We start from the raw sequence: 22,123 nt of genomic DNA, 5'->3' as shown, positions 1-22,123 counted from the left end.
CAGAACATTTTCACTTCTCCAAAAAGTTCCTCATGTCTTCGCAGTTAATCCCTCCACACCCCACCAAGCCCTGGGTAACTACCTATTTGCTTTGTCACTACATGTTAGAGCCATCTTTTGGAGTTTTATATAAGTAGAGTCACACAGCATTCTATTCATACACCAACTTTTGGGGCTGGATTCTTTTGCCCAGCATGTTTTTGGAGGCTCATCCATGTGGTATTGTGTGTCAGCTCCTTTTTTTTGCTGAGTAGCATTCTATCACGTGGACGTGCCACATTAGTTATCCTGTTCTGTAGAAGGACATTAAGTTGTTTCCAGATCTTGGCGTTGTTACAGCCACTGTGGACATTTCTACAAGGCTGTGTACACAAGTTCTCATATATCTTGGGGGAGAATGTAGGAGTGGAACTGCTGGGTTGTTTGGTAAGTATGGGGTATAATCAAAAAACATGGTGAATGTTTAAATTAAAAAAAATTGCAGTAAAAGACACATTGCCATTAATTCCCCCTCAAAATACTCCCCCTCACTTAGAACACACTTATCCCATTGTTCTTGCCACTTTCTGAAGCAGTTCTGGAAGTCCTCCTTCGTGTTTTTAGTTGCGCTGTCGTGATTGCCTCCATATCCTGAATTGATTCAAAACATTAACCTTTCATGGCCATTTTGACTTTGGGGAGGAGTTGGAAGTTGCATGGTGCCAGATCCGGTGAATAAGGTGGATGAGGGCACACCGTAATGTTTTCATTTGACAGAAATTGTCATATACCAGAAGCTGTGTGTGACATGGAGCATTGTCATGATGGGGGATGACACTGCCCATTTCATGTTAATGCGTTGTTCATGATCCATGATTTACAGCACACTTGAAAACACACCTCTTAACTGTAGCTCACACCTGACTGATTGTACTGAACAAGTTGAAACTTGTCACACAGTTACTAAGGTTCCACGTGCCACTTCCCATATTGAAGATCCCTGCCTTTCTATTGGAAGGCACTCGGCACCATCATTCACCATATTTTATGATCACATCTTGTATATGTTTAGCTTCATAAGATACTGTCTGTGGGCCTTTTAACCTGATGTCTTTAATCTGTTTTACTTCTGAGAAATCTCATTTTTAAAATATTTCATCCTTTCCATTTAAAAAATTTCTTTTTAGGACTCTTATTATGTAGATGTAAGCATGTCTTGTCTTTTTGTCTGGACATGACCTCAGTTTGCTCTTCCTCTTTGCTCATTTGTTCCTCAGTTGTCTTCCCATTTTGCTGTGTATTTCCTCTATTGTGTGTTCATTTCAACAGTTGATTTACAGACCTAATACTTCTTGGTTCTTTTTTATGTGTTGTTATTTTCTGTTGTTAATACCATGCCTTATCTCTTTACGTGTATTTAATAGATGAATTAAAATTTTCGGTCCATTTGTTTCTAATGTGTCTGCTTCTGATGGACTCTGTAATCCAATGTTTGGTTTTTCCTTTTGGAATAGTTGTGCTCAGAAGACTGCTTTTTACCTTGGCCAATTAACACAGTTCACTTGGGGGTCACAGCTACTCCATTAATTGTTATGCATACATGTGACAGGATGGGGTCCTGGTCCCTGTAAATCCCACTGAAGTTGGGGTTGGGGAATGGATCCTGGGATGGGGAGGTCAAGGCATTAGAAAGCTAGTCAGTGATTGGAATGTGGTTCACCAGCCCAGGACTTTGAGGAGGCTGGCTGTGGAAATGCGTGCCTGAGGTACGGTGTCTGCCTGTTCCCCAGCTAACTCATAAACAGGCTGCTTCCCCACCATGATCCCCCTTCTCAGGAAGCCTGGAACAGAGGTTTGGTGACAGCAGCTGCAGAGACAGTGTTCTAAGACAAAGGCAGGAAAAGTTAGAGTGAACTCCAGAAGTCCCTTTTCTATTTCATTCATATAGCTGAGCTGTGCTGCATCCTGCCCAGCACACTAGTCCAAATCAGGCACCCGCCCAGGTCTTTCTAAGAGTTTCTGATACTCCCTGATCTTTTGCTCTGAAGTTGTACTTGGGTTTGTTTATCTGAGGTAGGTGCCTGAGGTTGAGCTGGCTTCTAAGTGCCAGAGTTGGATATCAGTTGTGCACCCTCTTCGGATTGTGGAAAGGTACTGAAGACCACGTGCCATCATGCCTCCCCTAATTCTCTTGACTTCTCCACAGCAACAGCACACAGCACAGGCCTGGCCAAGGCAAGGAGGGTCTATTTAAAAATGCAGACCCCATCCTTGATTCCCTTACCCTGTTCTAGTATTTTACATGTAACACCTATCCGCTTCAAGCACACTATATGTTCAACTAATTTATTATGTTTCTTTCTATTGCCTTATCAGTTTTACTAGAAAGGAACAACTGTAACATAGTGACAAAGCTCGGAGAGGGCAGGGATTTCATTGCTCAGTGTTGTATCCCCAGGACCTGGGATAGTCCCTGGCACACTGTCAGTTCTCAACAAGTGTTGACGAATGAGCCAGCATTAGGGTTGTTCCCAAGGCACCAAGACACGTCCCACAGTTAACATTGTGTGTACATGCACGTAAGCAAGGTCTTGATCTAAATAGCCCAGTTACAGTCATCCTAACTGGACATCTTGATTTCTAGTACACTCGTAGGGCTGCGTATATGCTAGCCATTGAGTGCCTAACTCACTGGTATTAGAAACAGTGAAGGAGATGTATGGGGGTGGGGGTCAGGGGAGAGAACTACAGGCTTATTCAGAAATCAGCTGAGGATAGTGATGACCGACCTGTAGGCGATGCCACTAGGCAGTGACTTCACCTCATGGCTGCAGTTTGGGGGCAGGTACCAATGCAGTACAGAAACGGATAGACTTTGAAGTGTGAATAACTAGGTTTGGGTCACCATGAGGGAGCGATACACTGGAAAGCAGCTCACGTACACGGAGCCCTGTGCCGGGCTCTGTGGGTGCCCTCAGGAGTCACTGTCATGGGTGAGATAGTGGGGACATTAGCGAGAACAGGTCAGGGTGTTGGGACCACAATGGGCAGGAATGGGTGTTCTTGGAGCACTCATGGAGGTAGCAGTCAGACCAGGGAGTCAGGGAGGGCCTTCTGGGGGAGGTCAAGCCACTGCTTATTTCTGCCCACGGCCAGAAACTAGCAACGACACCACCAGCCATTTTCATTGCCCTCGGGTTTCTTAGAGGACAAGAAAGCACACACTTGCCTGTCAGTTCAGAACATGACACTCAAGGTTTTGTTTAACAGGAGATGAGCACAGTTATACATTGTGGACTCTGCTCTTGAGATCATAAGCATAGGGTGGACCTAAGCTGAACAAGGAGAAGACTGGGGAGACAGAAGAGGGCCAAGGCCTCGGACCAAAAACAGGCGGAAGAGGAAATACATGGGGCAGGGAGAGGGAGACAAAGGAGCAAGCTCTCCTTTCCCGCTGATCTGGATGCTCCCTGAGGACAGGGACCTCGTCTTTGTAGGCATATCCATCTTTGTACCTATATCCGCCAGCTTCACCTCACTGGCCACGCCCCCCGTTCTGTGAGTCTCCCCATTGGCTGGCTTGTTTCTATGAAGGATCTCCACGAGGCAGCCTGAGCTGATCTCACATTGGTGACTCCAAGTCAGGACCTAAACATTCTATAGGGAGCGGAGTTTCTTAGTTCCCTCGGATAAATATATAGGGCAAATGCTGGGTTCTAGCTGAATATTTCCTTTCATCCATAGGATAAAAGACTAACAATTTTGGAGTGATGGATAACGTTCAAAGTTCTTTCACCTTTTTGTTTTTGTTTTTTATGGAATGTCCACTTTGTTTATGCTTGCCTTATGCAGGTGAGTTCAAACCCACTTGGACAAAAAGCTGACTTAATGGGTAGTGTCAACCATTGTTTTTACTTGTTTTAGAAGAAGTAAAAAGGGGTAGTAACATTTTACTGCTATAAGTTTTCAAGGCTATAAGCAGTCACAGGAATCCACAAATGTCACCAAGCAGCTCAAAGTGTCCTCTAAGAAAACTCAATTATCTCAGATTCAAGAAGAGGCTTCCCAGGCCCAGCCCGGTGGCTCAGGCAGTTAGCGCTCCATGCTCCTAACTCCGAAGGCTGCTGGTTCGATTCCCACATGGGCTAGTGGGCTCTCAACCACAAGGTTGCCAGTTCGATTCCTCAACTCCCACAAGGGATGGTAGGCAGCGCCCCCTGCAACTAAAATTGAACATGGCACCTTGAGCTGAGCTGCCGCTGAGCTTCCGGATGTCTCGGTTGGAGCGTGTCCTCTCAACCACAAGTTTGCCGGTTTGACTCCCGCAAGGGATGGTGGCCTGTGCCTCCTGCAACTAGCAACGGCAACTGGACCTGGAGCTGAGCTGCGCCCTCCACAACTAAGACTGAAAGGACAACAACTTGAAGCTGAATGGCACCCTCCACAACTAAAATTGAAAGGACAACAACTTGACTTGGAAAAAAAAAGTCCTGGAAGTACACACTGTTCCCCAATAAAGTCCCGTTCCCCTTCCCCAATAAAATCTTTAAAAAATAAAAAAGAAGAAGAGGCTTCCCCAAGACCCAGCAATAAGTCCTTCTGCTGTTCATTTTGTGAAATGGGTCCTCTCATCTGCTATATGAACGTCTTTTCTTGTGTATTTGTTAGTAGCCTGGCCCATAAAATAATATTAGATAAGCACTGCTTGGAAATTAAACTCTATGTTCTTCACTCTCTGTAAGTTGTGCTCTTTTTAGGCATTACTACTTCTCGTACGTCTCACTTGAGCGCACTCAGAAACCTGGTCCACTGGGTCCTATGAGCGTGTATGTGTGACTTCAATTGTGATTTGATATACTTGTTTTCATGGTCGAGTGGAGGTGTCCAGACACAGATGCTCTACAAGTGTGAAATATTCTTTATAATTCTTTCTCTTCTACGCTTTGCATTTTGAACTCCATTTATCTCAAAACAGAGGAACTGACCCTGACAATCTATAAAGTCAGGCAGTAACTCTTTGTGCAGCTATGTTCTGCTTATAAACAGTCTCAGTTCTGTACAAGGGAAATGCCATCTGCACACAATAATGGCATATGATTTGTGTCGGAGGAAAGAATATTGCTGTTGGGCTTTCCCTGGCATTGGTTCTCTGGCCTTGTGATGAAAGCACAGTCCCCTTGAAGTCTGCACTGCATCATTCCAGGGCCTCAACCAGCTTGTGTGACTGCAAAAGCAGTCAAGAAACCAAATGTGCTATGTTCTTTATGGTCCATGTTCACGAAAGGAAACTCTGGATGCAAATAGAACACGCCTTTGGCAAACTAAGCCACACATTTCTACTAAGCATTGGAATAAATTTATTAACCACATTTATCATCTTAATTATTTGGAAACTACATATTAGGCCCCCTCGTCTAATACCAAGTTACTTCCTTATTTTCCTAAATCTATCTTAAACCTGTCTCTTCTCTTTGATCCCCTTCAAAGGCCTTCTAGCTGCGAGACCTCCACAATTCTCAAGGCATAATGGTAAGTCAAGGAATCTGGGAAGGTGGATGGGACCCATGTGCATTCCCAAAGCTGCTGTGGTGTGTGGCTCCAGAGGGCGCCCACTGTAGTAACCTCTGCAGCCCCTTTGTGCACGTTAGAAAAAGGCATCCTCCCTGGATAGTTGGATTAGCAATGATGGTCAGAAAATACAGAAAATAAAAATACATGATTAATACACGCATCCATCGCAAACACATTATTAATCTTCCTAAAATTCAATCATGAGTAGTTCATTTGCAGGTTCACTCCCTCACCACCAAAGCGCAGAGACTGAGTTGTGGCCATGGTATCAAAGGGCCTGCATTCTGTTCCTTACTTTGACACCTACTTGTTTTGTGAGCTTGCATTAGAGCTTCACTGAGACCTCCTCCTTGCCCAAGCTTTGGATCTCAAGTGTAGGTTCTGATATGGAGATAGAGGAAAGAATTGCCTGATCAGATCACTGGAAGACTCCAATTTTCACATGTAACCCTTAGCTCTTGGTTATATGGAAAGATGCCTAACTCATAATAAGGGAAATACACATTGAAAATACACCATATTTGCAGGTTTTAGCTATCATGTTGAAAGTGGGCAAAATGTTTCATAATGAACTATTGGCAAAGGAGTAGGAAAGCACAATCTCCCATCTTGCTTGTAGGTTAGGAATGATTGCAACTTCTATAGTGGGCAATTGGCAATTCTTATAAAAAGGATGCGTTTATTTTTTGACCCAGAGTGTTGAACTATACATGGGATTTGTTTTACTCAGGTATGGTAAGACACACAGACATGGAAATGATTGTTATGAAGGAAAAAGTTTATATGCACAGATCCCTAGAAACAGGCATGTTACACCATGCAGGGCCATGTAAGGAAGGACCAGAGTTAGGAGGCAGGAGGAAGATGGGAAAGCGTGGCCCAGAGCCTTTATTGGGGTTTACATGGGAAGGAATGGGTGAAGTGAGGTAGGTACATGGAGTAAGCTTAGGGTTGGATAGCTTGAATAATTTCAGCAGGTTCTGGACTATAGGAATGGTTCCTAGTTGTCCAGTACCTAGCCTTGGGGTGATTGAGGGCAGACAGAATTGGCTTGTGTATTGGCATAGAATTACCCCTGGTCATTTGCAGAATATGGAAGAATTCTGTCCTGTGGGAGACCCTGCTCTCTGAGCCATTTGTTGTGCGAGGCAGTCTGCGGGGTCTCTGGTCCCGCTCCCCACATAAGAACGCAGGATATGGCTAGGCCAAAAAGGAATACCCACGAAGCCATAGATAGGGGAGTCATACCACTATAGTTTCACTGGAGGCTGGATCCACAAGACCTGCAACCTGCTGTCCACTTCTCTGCCTGCCAACGAACCGACTGACCAACCAGCGCAGCCGAGGCAGTTATATCAGTGGCTAATTGGCTAACTGGTTACAGCTGATGGTCAACTAGCCACAGCTGATGGCCATCTACTACCTGAGCCAGCACCTTTCCGCGAGAGGCCAAGAGCCTGGAAACTGCTCTCTGAGACTCTGTCCCCACAAATTCACAAGACTCAGAAAAGTAGGAAAGCTTTATTAAAAGTCGGGCTCCCCATAGCAGTGTCTAAAGATGGCTGCCACAGGTAGTAAGGAGAGAAACACTGGTGGAGGGTGGGGGGATTGCAGAGGGCATAGTCTTGAGTAGACAGATGCAGCAAGTTGCTGTTTAGTTGGGGTTTCATATTTTTCTATGCAGATGCAAGGGGCTAGTCATCTTGCAGTTGTTTACCATTGTAGTTGGCCCATTCTGAGAACTGTTGCCACAGTTGGGTTCCTCTGAAAATTGTCCTGATGTTTGTCAACCTGTAAATGTAGTGTTAACCAGGGGACTCAGAGCTAAGTGGTTAATCTTTGAACCTATTCCTCTTAGCTCCCAGACTCATTAACACTTTCTGACTCATCAGTTAAGCTTTAGGCTAACTCTTGTTAGCTTCCAGACTTGTTCTTATTAACTCTTTCTCTGACTCATCATTCTCCCATCTCTGATCAGCAATGAAAATCTTTGGGGTCTGGGGCAAGGGCCTATCTTCTGTAACTGCTTCAGAGCTGGGTAGTGCTTAGAGCTGGCCCTACCTAAGAGATTGCCAGTCAAGGATGGTGGTGCAACTGGGCTTTGGAAAATCTGGGCAGTTTCATCTAAGGACTTGACCAAGCTGGAGGCTTCAGGCCGGGAGTTGGAGCTCTGATCTATGGGGCTGAGGGTGGTTTCAGAGTTACTTGTGGGGATGGGCTAGACGCCCTGCATGAGAACCATCTGTAACTTAAGAGACAAATTTAACCAGAAGGTTAAAGAGGTACAGTCTAAATAGAAGTAAACCAAGAATAATAAGGAAGGGAACCAGTAAAGGTGAGAGAACTAGGATCCCCAAGAGCGGAAAGGGGATCCCAGGTGGAGTGCGAGTAAAGAGGAAAACAAGAAGTCTTAAGAGAAAAGTAATAAAGAGCAGCTCCAGGAGTCTAGGGTTAATTATTAGTACTTATCAGTCTTGGGAGATTGACTTGCTTGTTTGAAGAGGAGCTTAAGATCTTTAATTGGCTCACAGAAGCAGGTACAACAGTCTTCATTTCTGGGGTAGTCCTGTGGAGACTTAAATGAAATACATTTGATTGGAGGGAAGAGGACCCAGCTACTGAGTCTCTGCAGCCCGATGGCAGTTGGATGCTCAGGAGAACTGTAGAAGATCCCTTCCATTTAGGAGTTAACTGGTTTCTTGGGGACCCCTCTTTTCTAGGCTTGTAATAATTTTTTTTTTTTAAGATTTTATTGGGGGAAGGGGAACAGGACTTTATTGGGGAATAGTGTGTACTTCCAGGATTTTTTTCCCAAGTTGTTGTCCTTTCAATCTTTAGTTGTGGAGGGCGCAGCTCAGCTCAGGTCCAGTTGCCATTGTTAGTTGCGGGGGCATATGCCCACCATCCCTTGTGGGAGTCGAGGAGTCGAACCAGCAACCTTATGGTTGAGAGACCACTGGCCCATGTGGGAATTGAACCAGCAGCCTTCAGCATTAGGAGCACGGAGCTCCAACCGCCTGAGCCACTGGACCAGCCCTTGTAATAATTCTTGGTCTCTTGGCTTTACAGGGCTATAGAGAGAGCAGAGGGGACGGCCTGTGGAAGGTGCAGTCCCTATATTTCTTCAGTGACTGTTGAACTTCTCCTAAGTTAATAATATAGGAAATAACAGAATTGAAGTTAGAATCTAAAGTAATGGGCAGCAATTAGAGTCAGGGCTTAGAGGACTCCTGACAACTTTTGCTAGAGTCCTTTTGAAACACCAAGGTACAGGCCATTGACAAGAAATAGGCTGAGTATGAGCCTAAATCTAGGTGCTCTATTTATCCATACAACCGAGCAGGTTTCAAAGAAAACAGTTCCAGAGTGAGTAAAGACAAAGTAAGTGGCTCCTGTATCAATCAAGAAATTAACAGGCTTACCTTCCATTTCAAGGGGCACCCACAGTTTTACCCCTGTGAGGATGACAGCCTCTTTCTTTTCTTTTTTTAAAGATTTTATTGGGGAAGGGGAACAGGACTTTATTGGGGAATAGTGTGTACTTCCAGGACTTTTTTCCAAGTCAAGTTGTTGTCCTTTCAGTCTTAGTTGTGGAGGGCGCAGCTCAGCTCCAGGTCCAGTTGCTGTTGCTAGTTGTAGGGGGCACAGCCCACCATCCCTTGCGGGAGTCGAAATCAGCAACCTTGTGGTTGAGAGGACGCGCTCCAACCAACTGAGCCATCCGGGAGCTCAGCAGCAGCTCAGCTCAAGGTGCCATGTTCAATCTTAATTGCAGGGGGCACGGTCCACCATCCCTTATGAGACTCAAGGAATCAAACTTGGCAACCTTGTGGTTGAGAGCCCACTGGCCCATGTGGGAATCGAACCGGCAGCCTTCAGAGTTAGGAGCATGGAGCTCTAACTGCCACAGCCACTGGGCCGGCCCTGGCAGCCTCTTTCTTCTTGGGAGCTGCTGCTGGGTACTTTAGACCTGTCAATCAATTACAGCCATTTTCATGGAAGGAGTTGGTCCCTGCTCCCTTCAGTACAGGGGCAATCCCTCCTCCACTGCCCTTTTAGTTTGCACAGGGGGCACAACTGCTTTGGAGGATTAGGATACACTTTATTCCAGTGGTCTGGGCTTTTACATTCCAAGCAGGCTCCTTCTCCTGGTGTTCCTCTTCTGAGGTTGTCAGGGTGGCCATGAGGTGGCTTTGGCCTTGGGATGTCTATAACTGCAGCCAAAAGGCTGGCCTGTCTCTGGTCTTGTTGTTTATTCTTTCCTTGTTTTCCCTGTCTCAGTTGTAAAAGACATTGTAACAAATTCCCTAGCCTTCTTTTAGGATCTGAGCCTCTTTATCAAGGATGCTACAGTGAGTCAGAACTATTATAACAGCCTGCCAGATTAGGAAAAGTATTAAGCTAAGCTTCCTTATATTGGCCTATATTTGATGCCATGAACCCTAGCAGTAGCAAAACTTAGTTCTTAGATTTAGTTTTCTTGAGTAACCAAAGACCTAATTGAGATAATATAAAACAAATTATTCTGATAACATATATGATGTTTGCTTTTCAGGGAGAAAACTTTTTCTTAATATCAGTAGCTGACCAATAGTCTAACAAACTTTGTCTTACTTAGCAGAGAGAGAACTTAACTCTAATTTTGTAATAACTTACTTTTGATATTCACATTTGTTTACTTAATTAATCTATAATCTTTAGAACCTTAATTTTTACTGATAGCTGAAAGCAAGTACTTATCATTTCCATTGGCAAATTCAGCAACATATTTTGCAACCTTCAAAAACATAAGTTTTTGTAATAAAATACAAGATATTTTATTTGTTTGTTTGTTTGTTTTTAAACTTTTATTTATTTTAAGTGTGTTTTTCCAGGACCCATCAGCTCCAAGTCAAGTTGTTGTTTCAATCTAGTTGTGGAGGGCACAGCTCACATTGGCCCATGCGGGGATGGAATTGGTAACCCTGGTGTTACAAGCACCACGCTCTAACCAACTGAGCATCATGCTGTAACTAATTGAGCTAACTGGACGCCCACAAGATATATTTATTAATAGATCTTAATTTATTTTTATAACCTTCCTGTGATAAGAAGCCAGAAATAGATGAACCCAGACCTATCTAATAATTAATATTTCAGCATTTTATTATTTTGAAATACCTAGATATTTAATAATTTTTATTATTTAATACAACTTAGCAAAACTAAAATTTTAAGTTACTAACAGATGTTGAGAAACCATGTCCAAGCATCTATATTGTATAACTATTGCTGAAAAGTTTCATCTAAAACTGTATTTTATTTACTTCTTATTAGCTTTTAATTTTATGAGATTTTAATTATTACGCAAGCTATTTTCTTGACAAATTTTGTAACAGAGATAACACAAATTTATTTTTGCAACTTAGATAAAACAAAAGGTTAATAACCTTAAAAGGCATGTCTATTTAACCAAAAGTTATACCAGCCTTAGTATCAAATATTTGCTTAGATCACATGATCCTGAAAAGTATTTGGGTCAGTTTTTATTATATAAGCACTTAAAATTTTATTTAAAGCGAATTAAACATTATACTGGTAATACTATCCAGAGGCAAAAATGCTACGTGTAAAATACTACAAGCACAGGTTATACACAAAAACAGAACTACCAACAATTGCAAAGAGGACCTAAGATCTTTAATTGCGCCAATAGGACAGTTTCAAAGAGGCTGTAATAAAAGGGTGAGGTTTGGCTTGAGAGATTAACCGCTTGTGTTTCTTCTTAAAAATACCTCTTTTTTCCCCCTTTTTTTTACCTCAGCCTCAGGCAGTGGTAGTGGCTATGTTTACACTTCAGGCTATCTGCTAGATCTTGAAAGTAACTGAGAGTTAGAAAAAGCTTTCTTTTTGAGAGGAGAGAGGTCAAATTTGGTCTAATTCTTGAAAAAACAACCAAGAGGGGAGTTGAGAGGGACAGAGGAGGAGCTGCCCATGGTGCTAGGGACGGTGGCCTCGTGATCGCCAGACTAAGAATTTGAGGGGCATCCCCCGAAGATCCTCTGGAGTCTCTGACTCAGGAGTTACGGAATTAGCACACTTGTTACCACATACTTCAGAGAAAGAGAGGAAATAAATGACCATTAGTTGTGAGGGCGTCCCCACCTAAGATCGAGGTGAGGGTTGTGGACCTGGCCTGTGGAATTCCTGTTGCCCCACAGACATCTCCAGGCATATCTCTTACCAACCAAAGACCTGTTGACCCGTGGAGGCAGCGACAGAGATCCAGAGAAAGCGAAAGAAGAATTTAGATGGGGAGCAAGTCACCGCAAAGAACTATAGGGAGTGTCCAGTGGGGAGGGAGACTGTGCATCTTTGACTTGTGTGCCTGTACGATGAGTGGGTCTTTGACTTGCACCGGCGGGACCTAGTCCTAGAGTCCTGGACCGCTACCAGGTCATCCTGTCACAGGAGACTTCTTGTGGCGGATGCTTTGAAGGCTTTTACACGTCCGTGCCATGCCCACTAAGAGTGCAGCCAAGATGACTCGCCTGTCCCCTAAGAAAAAGAAAGGAGCCTCACACCAGGTCTGGCAATGGAATTCCCCAACCAACAGAGAAGTTGGGCTTTCAATTGCACTGGAGAGTAGCCCCAGTCAGAAAACATCAATTTCCAACTCTCAAGAGAAGGAATCCATGAGAGGCTCTGGCGAGCCACCGGGGGAAATCCCCAGCAGGGGAGAGAAAGAGGTAGAGTCGAACTCCTGAGTTTCAGCACCAAAATGTATTGTTATGCAGGGTGTCATGTGGGGTATCTGGTACAGCTCCCCACATAAGAACACAGCATATAGTGAGGCCAAAAAAGAACACCCACGGAGCCATAGATAGGAGAGTCAGACCACTATATTCTTGCTGGCAGCTGGGTTGGAGACACAGGAAGCAGGAGCCACACGACCTGCAACCTGCCGTCCACTTCTCTCTGCCAACCAACCTCACTTGCTAACTGCAATCCGCTCTTGCTAGCTCAGCCACCATCTTCTTGCCAGCCCCCATTTGATGCTAGCATAGCCACGGCAGTTATATTAGTGGCCAATGGCTCACTGGTTACAGCTGACGGCCAACTAGCCACAGCTGATGGCCATCCAATCACAGTTGATGGCCATTAACTACCCGAGCCAGCACCTTTCCACGTGAGGGCGAGAGACTGGAAACTGCACTCCTGGCTCTGTCCCCACACATATAATTACCCCTGGTCATTTACAGAATGTGAAAGAATTCACAAGACTTAGAAAAGTAGGAAAGCAAGGAAAGTTTTATTAAACGTCAGGCAGAGAGAATGCCCATGGCAGTGTCTAAAGAAGATAGCTGTCACATGTAGTAAGGAGAGAAACATCAGCAGAGGGGTTGCCAGGGGCAGGGTCTTAGAGTAGACAGCTGCAGCAGTTTGTTGTTTAGCTGGTTTTATATTTTTCTATGCAGGATGCAGGGGGGATAGTCATCTTATAGTTGTTTACCATTGTGGCTGGCCTCTTCTGAGAACTGTTGTTGCAGGTGGCTTCCTCCAAAAATTGTCCTGGTGTTTGTCAGCCTGCAAGTGTAGTGCTAACCAGGGGACTCAGAGCTAAGTGGTTAATCTTTGAATCTATTCCTGTTAGCTCCCAGACTCCTTCCTATTAACTTTTTTTGATTCATCAGCGTGGAGTTTGAATGTTTGACAAATGAAGTGTTACATGACATCATATACAAATCCATATATGAATCCATATATGAGGGTGTGGGCTCTGAATTGGTTGGTTTGTATATCAAAAGCATGCTCACAGGGGAGTCCTTTGCTCTAGGAAATACTAGCCTCAGGGGCTGGGAGCAGGAGTCTCTCCAGGAACAAAGCCTCAAATGCCAGAGCACCAAGAATACAGAAAATAAGAAAATACAGTCACTATAAACAGCAATTCCATTTCTAGGAAGTTTTATAAAAAATACGCTACTCCATTTCATTAGTCCACTTGCTTTCCCATTCTGCTTGGTGACTTCCTGTTGTATCACAACTTAAAATATCAGTCCCATTTTCAGACAAACATGCTGTCAATTTCCCCATCTTAAACAAAATACATCTCTTGATTGCTCAGCCCCTTTCAGGAGCTGCCTCCATTTCTCTCCCTGCCTTTACAGCAGAGCTCTTTAAGAGTTTCCAAAACTCACAGTCTTTAATTCCTTTCCTCCCATTCTCTCTTGAACCTGTTTCAGTCAACATTGCATCCCCACCATGTTGCTAACACTGCCTTTGTCTAGGTCCCCGATGCCCTTCGCATTGCCAGACCGAACAGCCAATTTTCAGTACTCATTGTATTGAAACCATCTGTAACCCATATTCTTATTTTCTCCCCCAGTATTTCATTATTAAAATCTGAAAACATACAGAAAAGTTGAAAGAATTGTGGAGTGCACATTAATAAACCCCACAGCTACAGTCTACAATTAAGCATTTTGCACTGCTAGCATTTTCATAGTCCAGGTTCTTTTCATCATGCCAGGCTGGCTTTTCACTGAGATGTGAACTTCAAGGCATTTTTCAGCCGAGTCACTGAACTCCTCACCCTGTGCCAGTGAAGAGACAGAAAGTGAGGGAAGGCCAAGTGAAGGACATGGAGTAGTCACTTCAATTTGTCAGAATTTGCAAGTCGCTGAGTAATGTACTTACTTTCCAATTGTACTTTTGTTCAATTTGTACAAACAATAAATCTCTCGTTTTTCTTTTTTATTTCAGATGATGGGAAGGATGATACACCTGAGCCTATAAAAAATGACCAGAGTTCTATACTACATTCGATAGCCCCAAACACCAATTCCTGGGATGCCGGTTTGTGGAATTGTACCCTGAGTTGCCCTGTAATATTCTTTCATTATAGCACTGCACACCCTGAGACCATCAAGGCAACACTTGAGTTGTAACACTGAGGCTACTCTCCTGCCAGCTGCATACATGGCAGGTGCTGCTGTACTGAGTCAGGGACCCCCATATCTCTATAGAGCAAAAGAGAGGGCTTCAACCAAGGACAGGAGGCAGATGAAAAAGGGGAGTCAGTGATTACATGTGAATTCAAATTATATTTGATTACAGAAGCAATCTCATCTCTGCATTTTTAAAAATTAAAAATGCTCATTTTAAATGGTATTTCTCATTTTCTGTCACATTTCCCTTTGGAATAACAATATATTTAACAAATATATTAACTGCCAGGCATAGCTGAAATGAAATTCTGTGCAAACTTCTTTTCTTTCCATTTTTAGCACTGATTCCGCATAGACCTGCTCTTGTTCAAGTCGTTACAATTGCATGTATAGCCTTAAGCATCGCCCTGATTTGTGGGATCACTTTTTCCTATATGATATAGTAAGTATATGCTAAGTAACATTACCATCCGTGAGCAAGATATAAAGTAACTAAATTATTATTTAGCGATGATGACAATAATGATGATAATTTTTATATAATCACTATAAATTTCCAGACCAGTGTTTTTCAGAATATGAACTGTACTCATATTGGGTCATAATATAAATTTAAAAGAAGAAAATAAAAATAAACAGAACAGAATACAATTTAGAAGAATAGAACATATTAGAAAGTATTACATGTATTAAAGTAACTTGTCAGACAGACAGATACATGGTTGTGAAGTAAAACTTTTCTTACTGTGGTTCATGGTCAAAAATGTTTGAAAGCCACTGTCTGAGATGCTAGTTATCCTCCCAAAATGTGGTGTTCTCAAGTGAACTTGCTACCTGGAAGGAATCTTAATAATACAAAGCAAAAAAGAGTGACCACTCTCTTTTTCACTAGAAACTTGTTAGTATCAAAGTAGTCTGGGATAATGGTAGCATTTGGGGAAGACACTTCATCTTGTTCGCACAAATAAAGCTTGTGATCAAGCTCTTTCAAGTGATGTGATCATTTTGAATTAGGATCGGACAGAAGTGAATTGCACTAGGACATCATACCACTCTGACCAGAACATACCGATTCCTGCTCTAGGATTCAGTTCTAGGGTCCCATTATATCCCATCAGAAACAGCTTGAAGACGTACTGAATTATTTGCTTGATTAGAATTCAGTATGAACACAAGGACTATAGCACCATGTATGGGATATTTTTCCCCCCTTCTTCCACCTCCCGCCCACACTCTGGTTCAAGCTGTTGTTTCTTAGTCTGGTTGTGTAGGACACAGTTCCCTGGCCCATGCTGGTGTTATGAGCCTTGTGTGTAGAGGGTGCAGCTCATTGGCCCGTGTGGGAATTGAATCAGCGACCTCGGCATTAGGAGCATGGCGCTCCAACCACCTGAGCCACTGGGCCAGCCCCGGATGTTTTTTAAGGGAGCCATTTTAGGACCACCCTGAAGTATGTCAAATGAAGGCAAAATGAGATTGAAGGTAAAATTGAAGACATTTTGCTAACGAGAGTGTGTAACTAGCATTTTTGGTTCTGTGTTATCTAATGTGGTGATTTCCTTTGATCAATTTCTGCAACTGCTATTTTGGTTTATTTCATTAGTGTAGACAAAGATGTTAACAGATATAAAGTTTTCTAAAATAATTCACTAAAACGTATCCTCTTGGACTTTTCAATGTCCAATTAAGTTGCTGAGTTAATGTCTACTCTTACAGCTTTTACATTTGTGTCACACGCAGGGTCACACCTAGCTATTTTATAGCCGGAGGCAAAAGGAAAACACATGCCCCAAAGTATATGTTTTCATGTAATTTTTAGTGGTTAATTTTTCCCAGATGTAGATTTTAAAAATACTATTGATAAGTTTGTTTTCATTTAAACCAAGGAAGTAAAATTATAATAAATTGTTTCTTATGTAGATAAAATATTTAAACTTAAATAATGTTGTGAGTTTTGATGACCACTTTTCAATTTTTTAATATATTGTCAACTTTAATGTTTTGGAAAAGAATAACCATTTAAAAATACACAAAAACATGCATGTATGTAGGGACTCACCTTTTTCCTTTTGACTCAGGCTCCCGTATGGTTTGTCACAGCACTATTGGATGTGTCTTTATTTAAAATTTTGATATTTGGTTTATTATGGATTTTCTCCATTCACTTCATTTTAAAAGAAATACTGAGTTAAAATATTTATCATCGCTACTGAGTTTTTTGCACCTCCTTCAATTTTGCACCTGAAGGGAGCACCTCACTCTCCTTACCTAAATCCTGATCCTGTCCCAACTTCTTGATTATCTTTAATGATGTTTATGATCAGGCCTGTTCTTCCTGCTGCACAGCTTGCCTCTGGATGCTCCTCCTCACCCTCTCCTACATCACAACCCCTTAGAACACAAATAAGCCAATCCTAAAATTATTTTTTATTACATCAGTCAAATAGAATTGAAAAGGTAAGTATGTTAGGAAAAAGTAACACACTCTATTACCCATTTCCATGTTAAACATCTAAGGTTGGACCTATGGTGAAGTGAGCAAGGCACTCACCTTAGGTGCAAAATTTAAAGGGGTGCCGAAAAACTCCTTAATCAAGATAAATAATATTTTAATGCAATATTTTTTAAAAATCTAAATGCCCCAAAAAATCCACAAGGAACAAAATATCAACATTTAAAATACAGGATCAGTAATGGTGTTGGGACAAGCTGTATTGGAGACTGAGCAAAAGGGAAAATCTGTAATATCTATACTGTCTTTATTGAAATGTTGATATTTTGTTCATCATGGAGTTCTTGGCGTTAATTTTTCTTTTGTAAATTATTTCATTAAGATATTATTTATCTTACGAAGTTTTGTACCTAATGTGAGTGCCTCATCTACCTCACCCTACTCCTTCTCTGATCCACACTTGGCATTATCTGTTACTCCTCTTATGCCTGTCAGCACAAATTTACAATCTTTGATTACTTTGGTTTAACAGTCTATTTCTGCTTCCGTCACCTACCTACCACCATGTACTGGTGACTCTTTGTCAGTCAAAAAGTCACGTGGTTAAGACATGATGATGTGTTGTGAAAATTGTGCTCCTAAATTCATCTGTATTATTCTCCAGTCGATTGGTACAGGCTGAGGAAAGACAACAACTTGCGTTGCTTTATAAAAATGTCAGGACACCATTATTAGGAGATGAAGAGGAGGGCTCCGAGGATGAGCGCCAAGACGAGTCCTCTTACCTACTTCCAGAGAATGAGAAGGAACTGGAAAAGTTTATTCACTCAGGTAGAGAATCAACCAGTTTATCTATCTCGTCATATCCAAAGTCACATGAAAGCTGAGCTGGCAATGATGGTTTGGTTTTGAAACGCAAAGCTAAGTGGGAGTTAATGGAGTTTGAGGTAAGAAAGATGAATATTTACAGCCACACCTACATAAATGAACTGTTCTGATCAAATTATACAGTGGTTAACAACTGTGTGGTTGCTTGGTTCCTTTTGCAGGGAAATTCCAAGGATTGAAAAAAGAGTTCAGGAAACAAACCTTTTCCCAGACAAGACATTTCCCTTAAGCATAGTTATTAATGTGGCATTATTCTCAAGTTTAGAACACAAACAAGTGGATGTCCTGTCTGCACCGTGTGCCTCAATGTGATGTGGAAACGGTATCCAGGCCCACAAAACAGAGGTTATTATCCCCAGGTCAAAGACACCTGTCTGAGAGATGTTTACCATACCTGCAAATCCTTCTGAGGAGAGGGCAACATATATGCTCATATAAACTTGATTTTGTAGAAGTTCTGATGTTGGAATTTTTAAAATTCTACAGCAGAAATATGGAGAGAGTGCAGTGTCTGATTTAATCCTATTAACTGTCCCCTGCATGGATCTCCTCTCTAATAAGACCAGGCATAGACAGTAGGAAAGAGGCTGGAAGACTATGAGGAGAAGAGATAAGTGATGGTTACTAAGGCAGACGGCTCTTCCTTACCCTTAGAAAATATTTTTTTCAATGTCTTTTCATAACATTGGATTATAACTTTTCTACATTTACTTTTTTACTGGGCATTTATAAAGCTTGAATACAGAAAGTGGGAAAATAATTTTAAAATTTAATTTTCACCATCCTTATCAGACAAATAACAGTTATTATGTACTGAAAATCCACTGTTTGCACCCTTATTTTTCGCTCCATTTTTCCTCACCTCTTTTGTCTCCATTTCTATTCCTCATTTATTTGTCTTTCAATAACATTATGTCTATATTTTAGTTATTAGATCAAAGAGAAAAAAACATATTGAAAAGATGAAATTGAAGGGTAAGCAAAAGTTTGTAAAGAAAACAAAAACACAGAATGCTGTGCACATTGCAAAAATGGGAACTCTGTGAAAGCAAATAAAAGCTGCAGCACATGCCACCCAGAGTAAACAATGGCAGGGATGACAGACAGGACATGAACAGAATTCACTCCCTGAGAACCCTGTACAACAGCTTTCTAAGGAAAGAAAACTAGAAGTGTGTAACAGAAAATAAATACATAGCAGTTCTTGCTTCTTCACTCTCACAGTTTGTGAATAATTATAACTTAATTGGAAAGGAAAAAAAAATCCAACGTCGCAAGTGTGAAAGAGAAATTGTCAGGATTTTCTTTTCTTGGTCCTAACCAGAAGTACAAGTAATTTCTTTGAGCAGTCTCCCAGACCATGCTAAGGAGCCACTTTCATTAAATGGAACTTTCCCAGTAATATTACCTATCAATACCAGTAGCTTGTCTCCATTTACACACAAGGAGACTGAGAACATCAACTTGGTACTAGAGGAAGGAGGGGGAAAATCCATTCCATTGCCAATAATTCTCAGAGTGATTATATTCCAGGGTTCCAAATCAGGTAAGAGCCCAGAAAGTGGGGAAGCCAGGCTCCAGTACAACTTGTGCCTCTGGAATCCATCAAGGTCTGTGGCTAGGCCATCTGGTCATTGGAGGGCAGCATGGTACATACTACAGTGTTGGTTCTGCTGTACTACATACCATATATGGATGCCAGCATGGAGAGGCTAGACTGATTTTTAATCAAGTCAACAAGGAAGGGAAAAGCACAAATCTTCATGGGCATATGTGTCTTAGTAAAACCACTGTGGTAAGAAAATTCCAAGATGGTCCCCAAGATTCCCTTCCCCTGGTGTACACAGCTGTATAATTCCCTCCCCTTGAGTGTGGGCCTGCAAATATGATGGATGTCACTCCCTTGATTAGTCAAAGATGATAATATAGTTGCTTTCTTGTTACTAAAACTCCGTCTTAGCAAACCAGAGAGCCATCTTTCCTAGTGTTTAGGGCCTGGCTCCATGCAGGGAAAGGCCATCATTAACCAACCCAGCATGAAGGCTTCAGGCCTTCTCAGATATTTTCCGAGACTGCATCGCCTCTGGCTTCCGTGTGTGTGTGTTTCTCAATTTTGCATTTTACACAAAATGACTAATACATTGTGCTAAGTAGCTTGATTTTACTGAGGGGGTACAAAATAGTAGTTATAAGTATAAAATGGCAAAAACAAAAACCACTTTAAAGACTTGCCAATCAAGAATGTCCAAATTGGGGCCGGCCTGGTGGCTCAGGCAGTTGGAGCTCCGTGCTCCTAATGCTGAAGGCTGCCAGTTCGATTCCCACATGGGCCAGTGGGCTCTCAACCACAAGGTTGCCAGTTGGACTCCTCGACTCCCACAGGGGATGGTGGGCTGTGCCCCCTGCAACTAACAATGGCGACTGGACATGGAGCTGAGCTGTGCCTTCCACAGCTAAGACTGAAAGGACAACAATTTGACTTGGAAAAAGTCCTGGAAGTAAACACTCTTCCCCAATAAAATCTTAAAAAAAAAAAAAAGAATCTCCAAATTATCCTTGGTACACCAAGGATTTTTCTTTTCAAAATGTACATGTTATGTGACTGTGTATGTCTTCTCATGGATGTCATTACTAAAACTTCTAAAAGTGAGATCTTCACTTTTTTTCACCATCCAATGATACTTCCCCAGAGACAATTCTGCCACCATCTTTGAATCACTACATAGCCACTATTAATAGCTTCCTATTTTTTTAATTGAAGTATAATTGACATATAACATTATATTAGTTTTAGGTGTACAACATAATGACTTGATATTTGTATACATTGTGAAATGACCACCACAGTAAGTCTAGTTAACATCTGTCACCTTACATAGTTATAAAAATTAATACCTTTCTATAATTTCCATTTTACAAGTGTGTTTCTGAGATATCAATTCCTCATGCAGTACCTGCTCATATCCCTGTAATATTCCCAGAAATGAAATGAGATCACAGATTTAAGATACCCCTATATTCCTCTACCAGTGGACACATTTTCTGAGTATGGAATATGTGCATTTGGATCAGTAAACCTTTGGGAGCATCTGAAAGAATGTTTAGCCTCCCGGACTCTGAAATGATATGTCTCCAAACACTAGGGTGATCAGTTGCACATAGTACTCCCCAGAAATCTGAGTACGGCACCTTTAAAAAGGAGTTAAGCCAGTCCTCTGTCTTGTGACCTAGACTGCCAGTTTCCCGGCAACCCTCGCGACGGAGCTTGGCCTTTTCCACAGGGGATCTGGTGGGAACATCCTTGGTGGGAGCGGCCTGTAGACCCGGGAACTACATTAATGTTTCCAGATGGCAGCAGCATTGTCTGACCAATAAAGGCTCAGAAAACTTTCCACGTGAGAATGTAACTTCGGGTGGGACTTCTGGCAGCCTCCTTGTGGTGGGCGTTTTGTCTTCTCTCAGGATGCACTCACCCGGTTACAGGCTCGGGAGAGTATGGAGGGGGTGTTGATGATGGGACCAGGAAGTTGCGATAGTAGTCATGGTCTCCGCTGCACAGACGCTGGCCTGAGGCTGGGCTACGCTGCCAGAGTGACCCGCACCAGGGCCGGTGTAATGCAGAGTCTCTGGTCCCGCTCCCTGCACAAGAATGCAGGATATGGTGAGGCCAAAAAGGAACACCCATGGAGCCATAGATAGGGGTCATAGCACTGTATTCTCGATGGCGGCTGGTCGAGATACAAAAGCAAACATCTGCCAGTACCTCAATGAGGGGTCTTCCTGCACCTGAGTCTCACTGGTGGCCAGGAGAGATACAGGAAGCAAGACCAACATGATCTGCAGTCCACAATCCACCTGCCAACCACAATTGCCAGCCACAATCCACTTACTAACCACACTTGCTAACTGCAATCTGCCATCCGCTTCTCTGCCAACCACCCCTTGCCAGTGTAGCCACGGCAGTATATTAATGGCTAATGGCTAACTGGTAACAGCTGATGTCCACCCAGCCACAGCGGACAGCCATCTAATTACAGCTGATGGCCATTTACTACCCAAGTGAGCACCTTTCCGCGTGACGCCAAGAGCCTGGAAACTGCTCTCCTGGTTCTGTCCCCACACTTGAGAAAGGGACCTCTGCGCCTGGGGCTCCCTCCTCTCTCACTGCTCCTGCCCCGACCTGCCCACAGAGTCCTAAGGCAGCAGCCACGCTGAGGGACCTGGCTCAGGTGAGTGAGTGTCCCCCAGGCCCTCACCACCCTAACCCCACTCGAACTCTAAAGCCCCGGGTGTGTGGCGCCTGCTC

At 42.7% G+C, this 22,123-nt stretch overlaps 2 protein-coding genes across 2 annotated transcripts in view; both read left to right on the top strand.

Annotated features, from left to right (window-relative positions):
* Positions 1 to 14,817, top strand: part of LOC117034569 (zinc finger protein 606) — a 36,748-nt gene extending 21,931 nt beyond the window's left edge. Inside the window, exon 8 of the mRNA XM_033127652.1 lies at positions 14,293 to 14,817. Coding sequence (XP_032983543.1) covers positions 14,293 to 14,477 — 185 coding nt within the window. The 3' untranslated portion in view covers positions 14,478 to 14,817. The remainder of the gene's footprint in view (positions 1 to 14,292) is intronic.
* On the top strand, positions 14,509 to 18,863 carry C15H19orf18 (chromosome 15 C19orf18 homolog). Its single transcript, XM_033129312.1, has 4 exons — positions 14,509 to 14,515; positions 14,817 to 14,919; positions 17,594 to 17,760; positions 18,745 to 18,863. The coding sequence occupies exons 1-4, from the start codon at positions 14,509 to 14,511 to the stop codon at positions 18,861 to 18,863; spliced, it is 396 nt and encodes a 131-aa protein (XP_032985203.1).
* Positions 18,864 to 22,123: the final 3,260 nt, after the last annotated feature.

This window comes from Rhinolophus ferrumequinum, chromosome 15 (genome assembly GCF_004115265.2).
Source record: "Rhinolophus ferrumequinum isolate MPI-CBG mRhiFer1 chromosome 15, mRhiFer1_v1.p, whole genome shotgun sequence".
NCBI lineage: Eukaryota > Metazoa > Chordata > Mammalia > Chiroptera > Rhinolophidae > Rhinolophus > Rhinolophus ferrumequinum.
The sequence above is the reverse complement of the archived record's forward strand: the minus strand, read 5'-3'. Positions and strand labels throughout refer to the sequence as shown.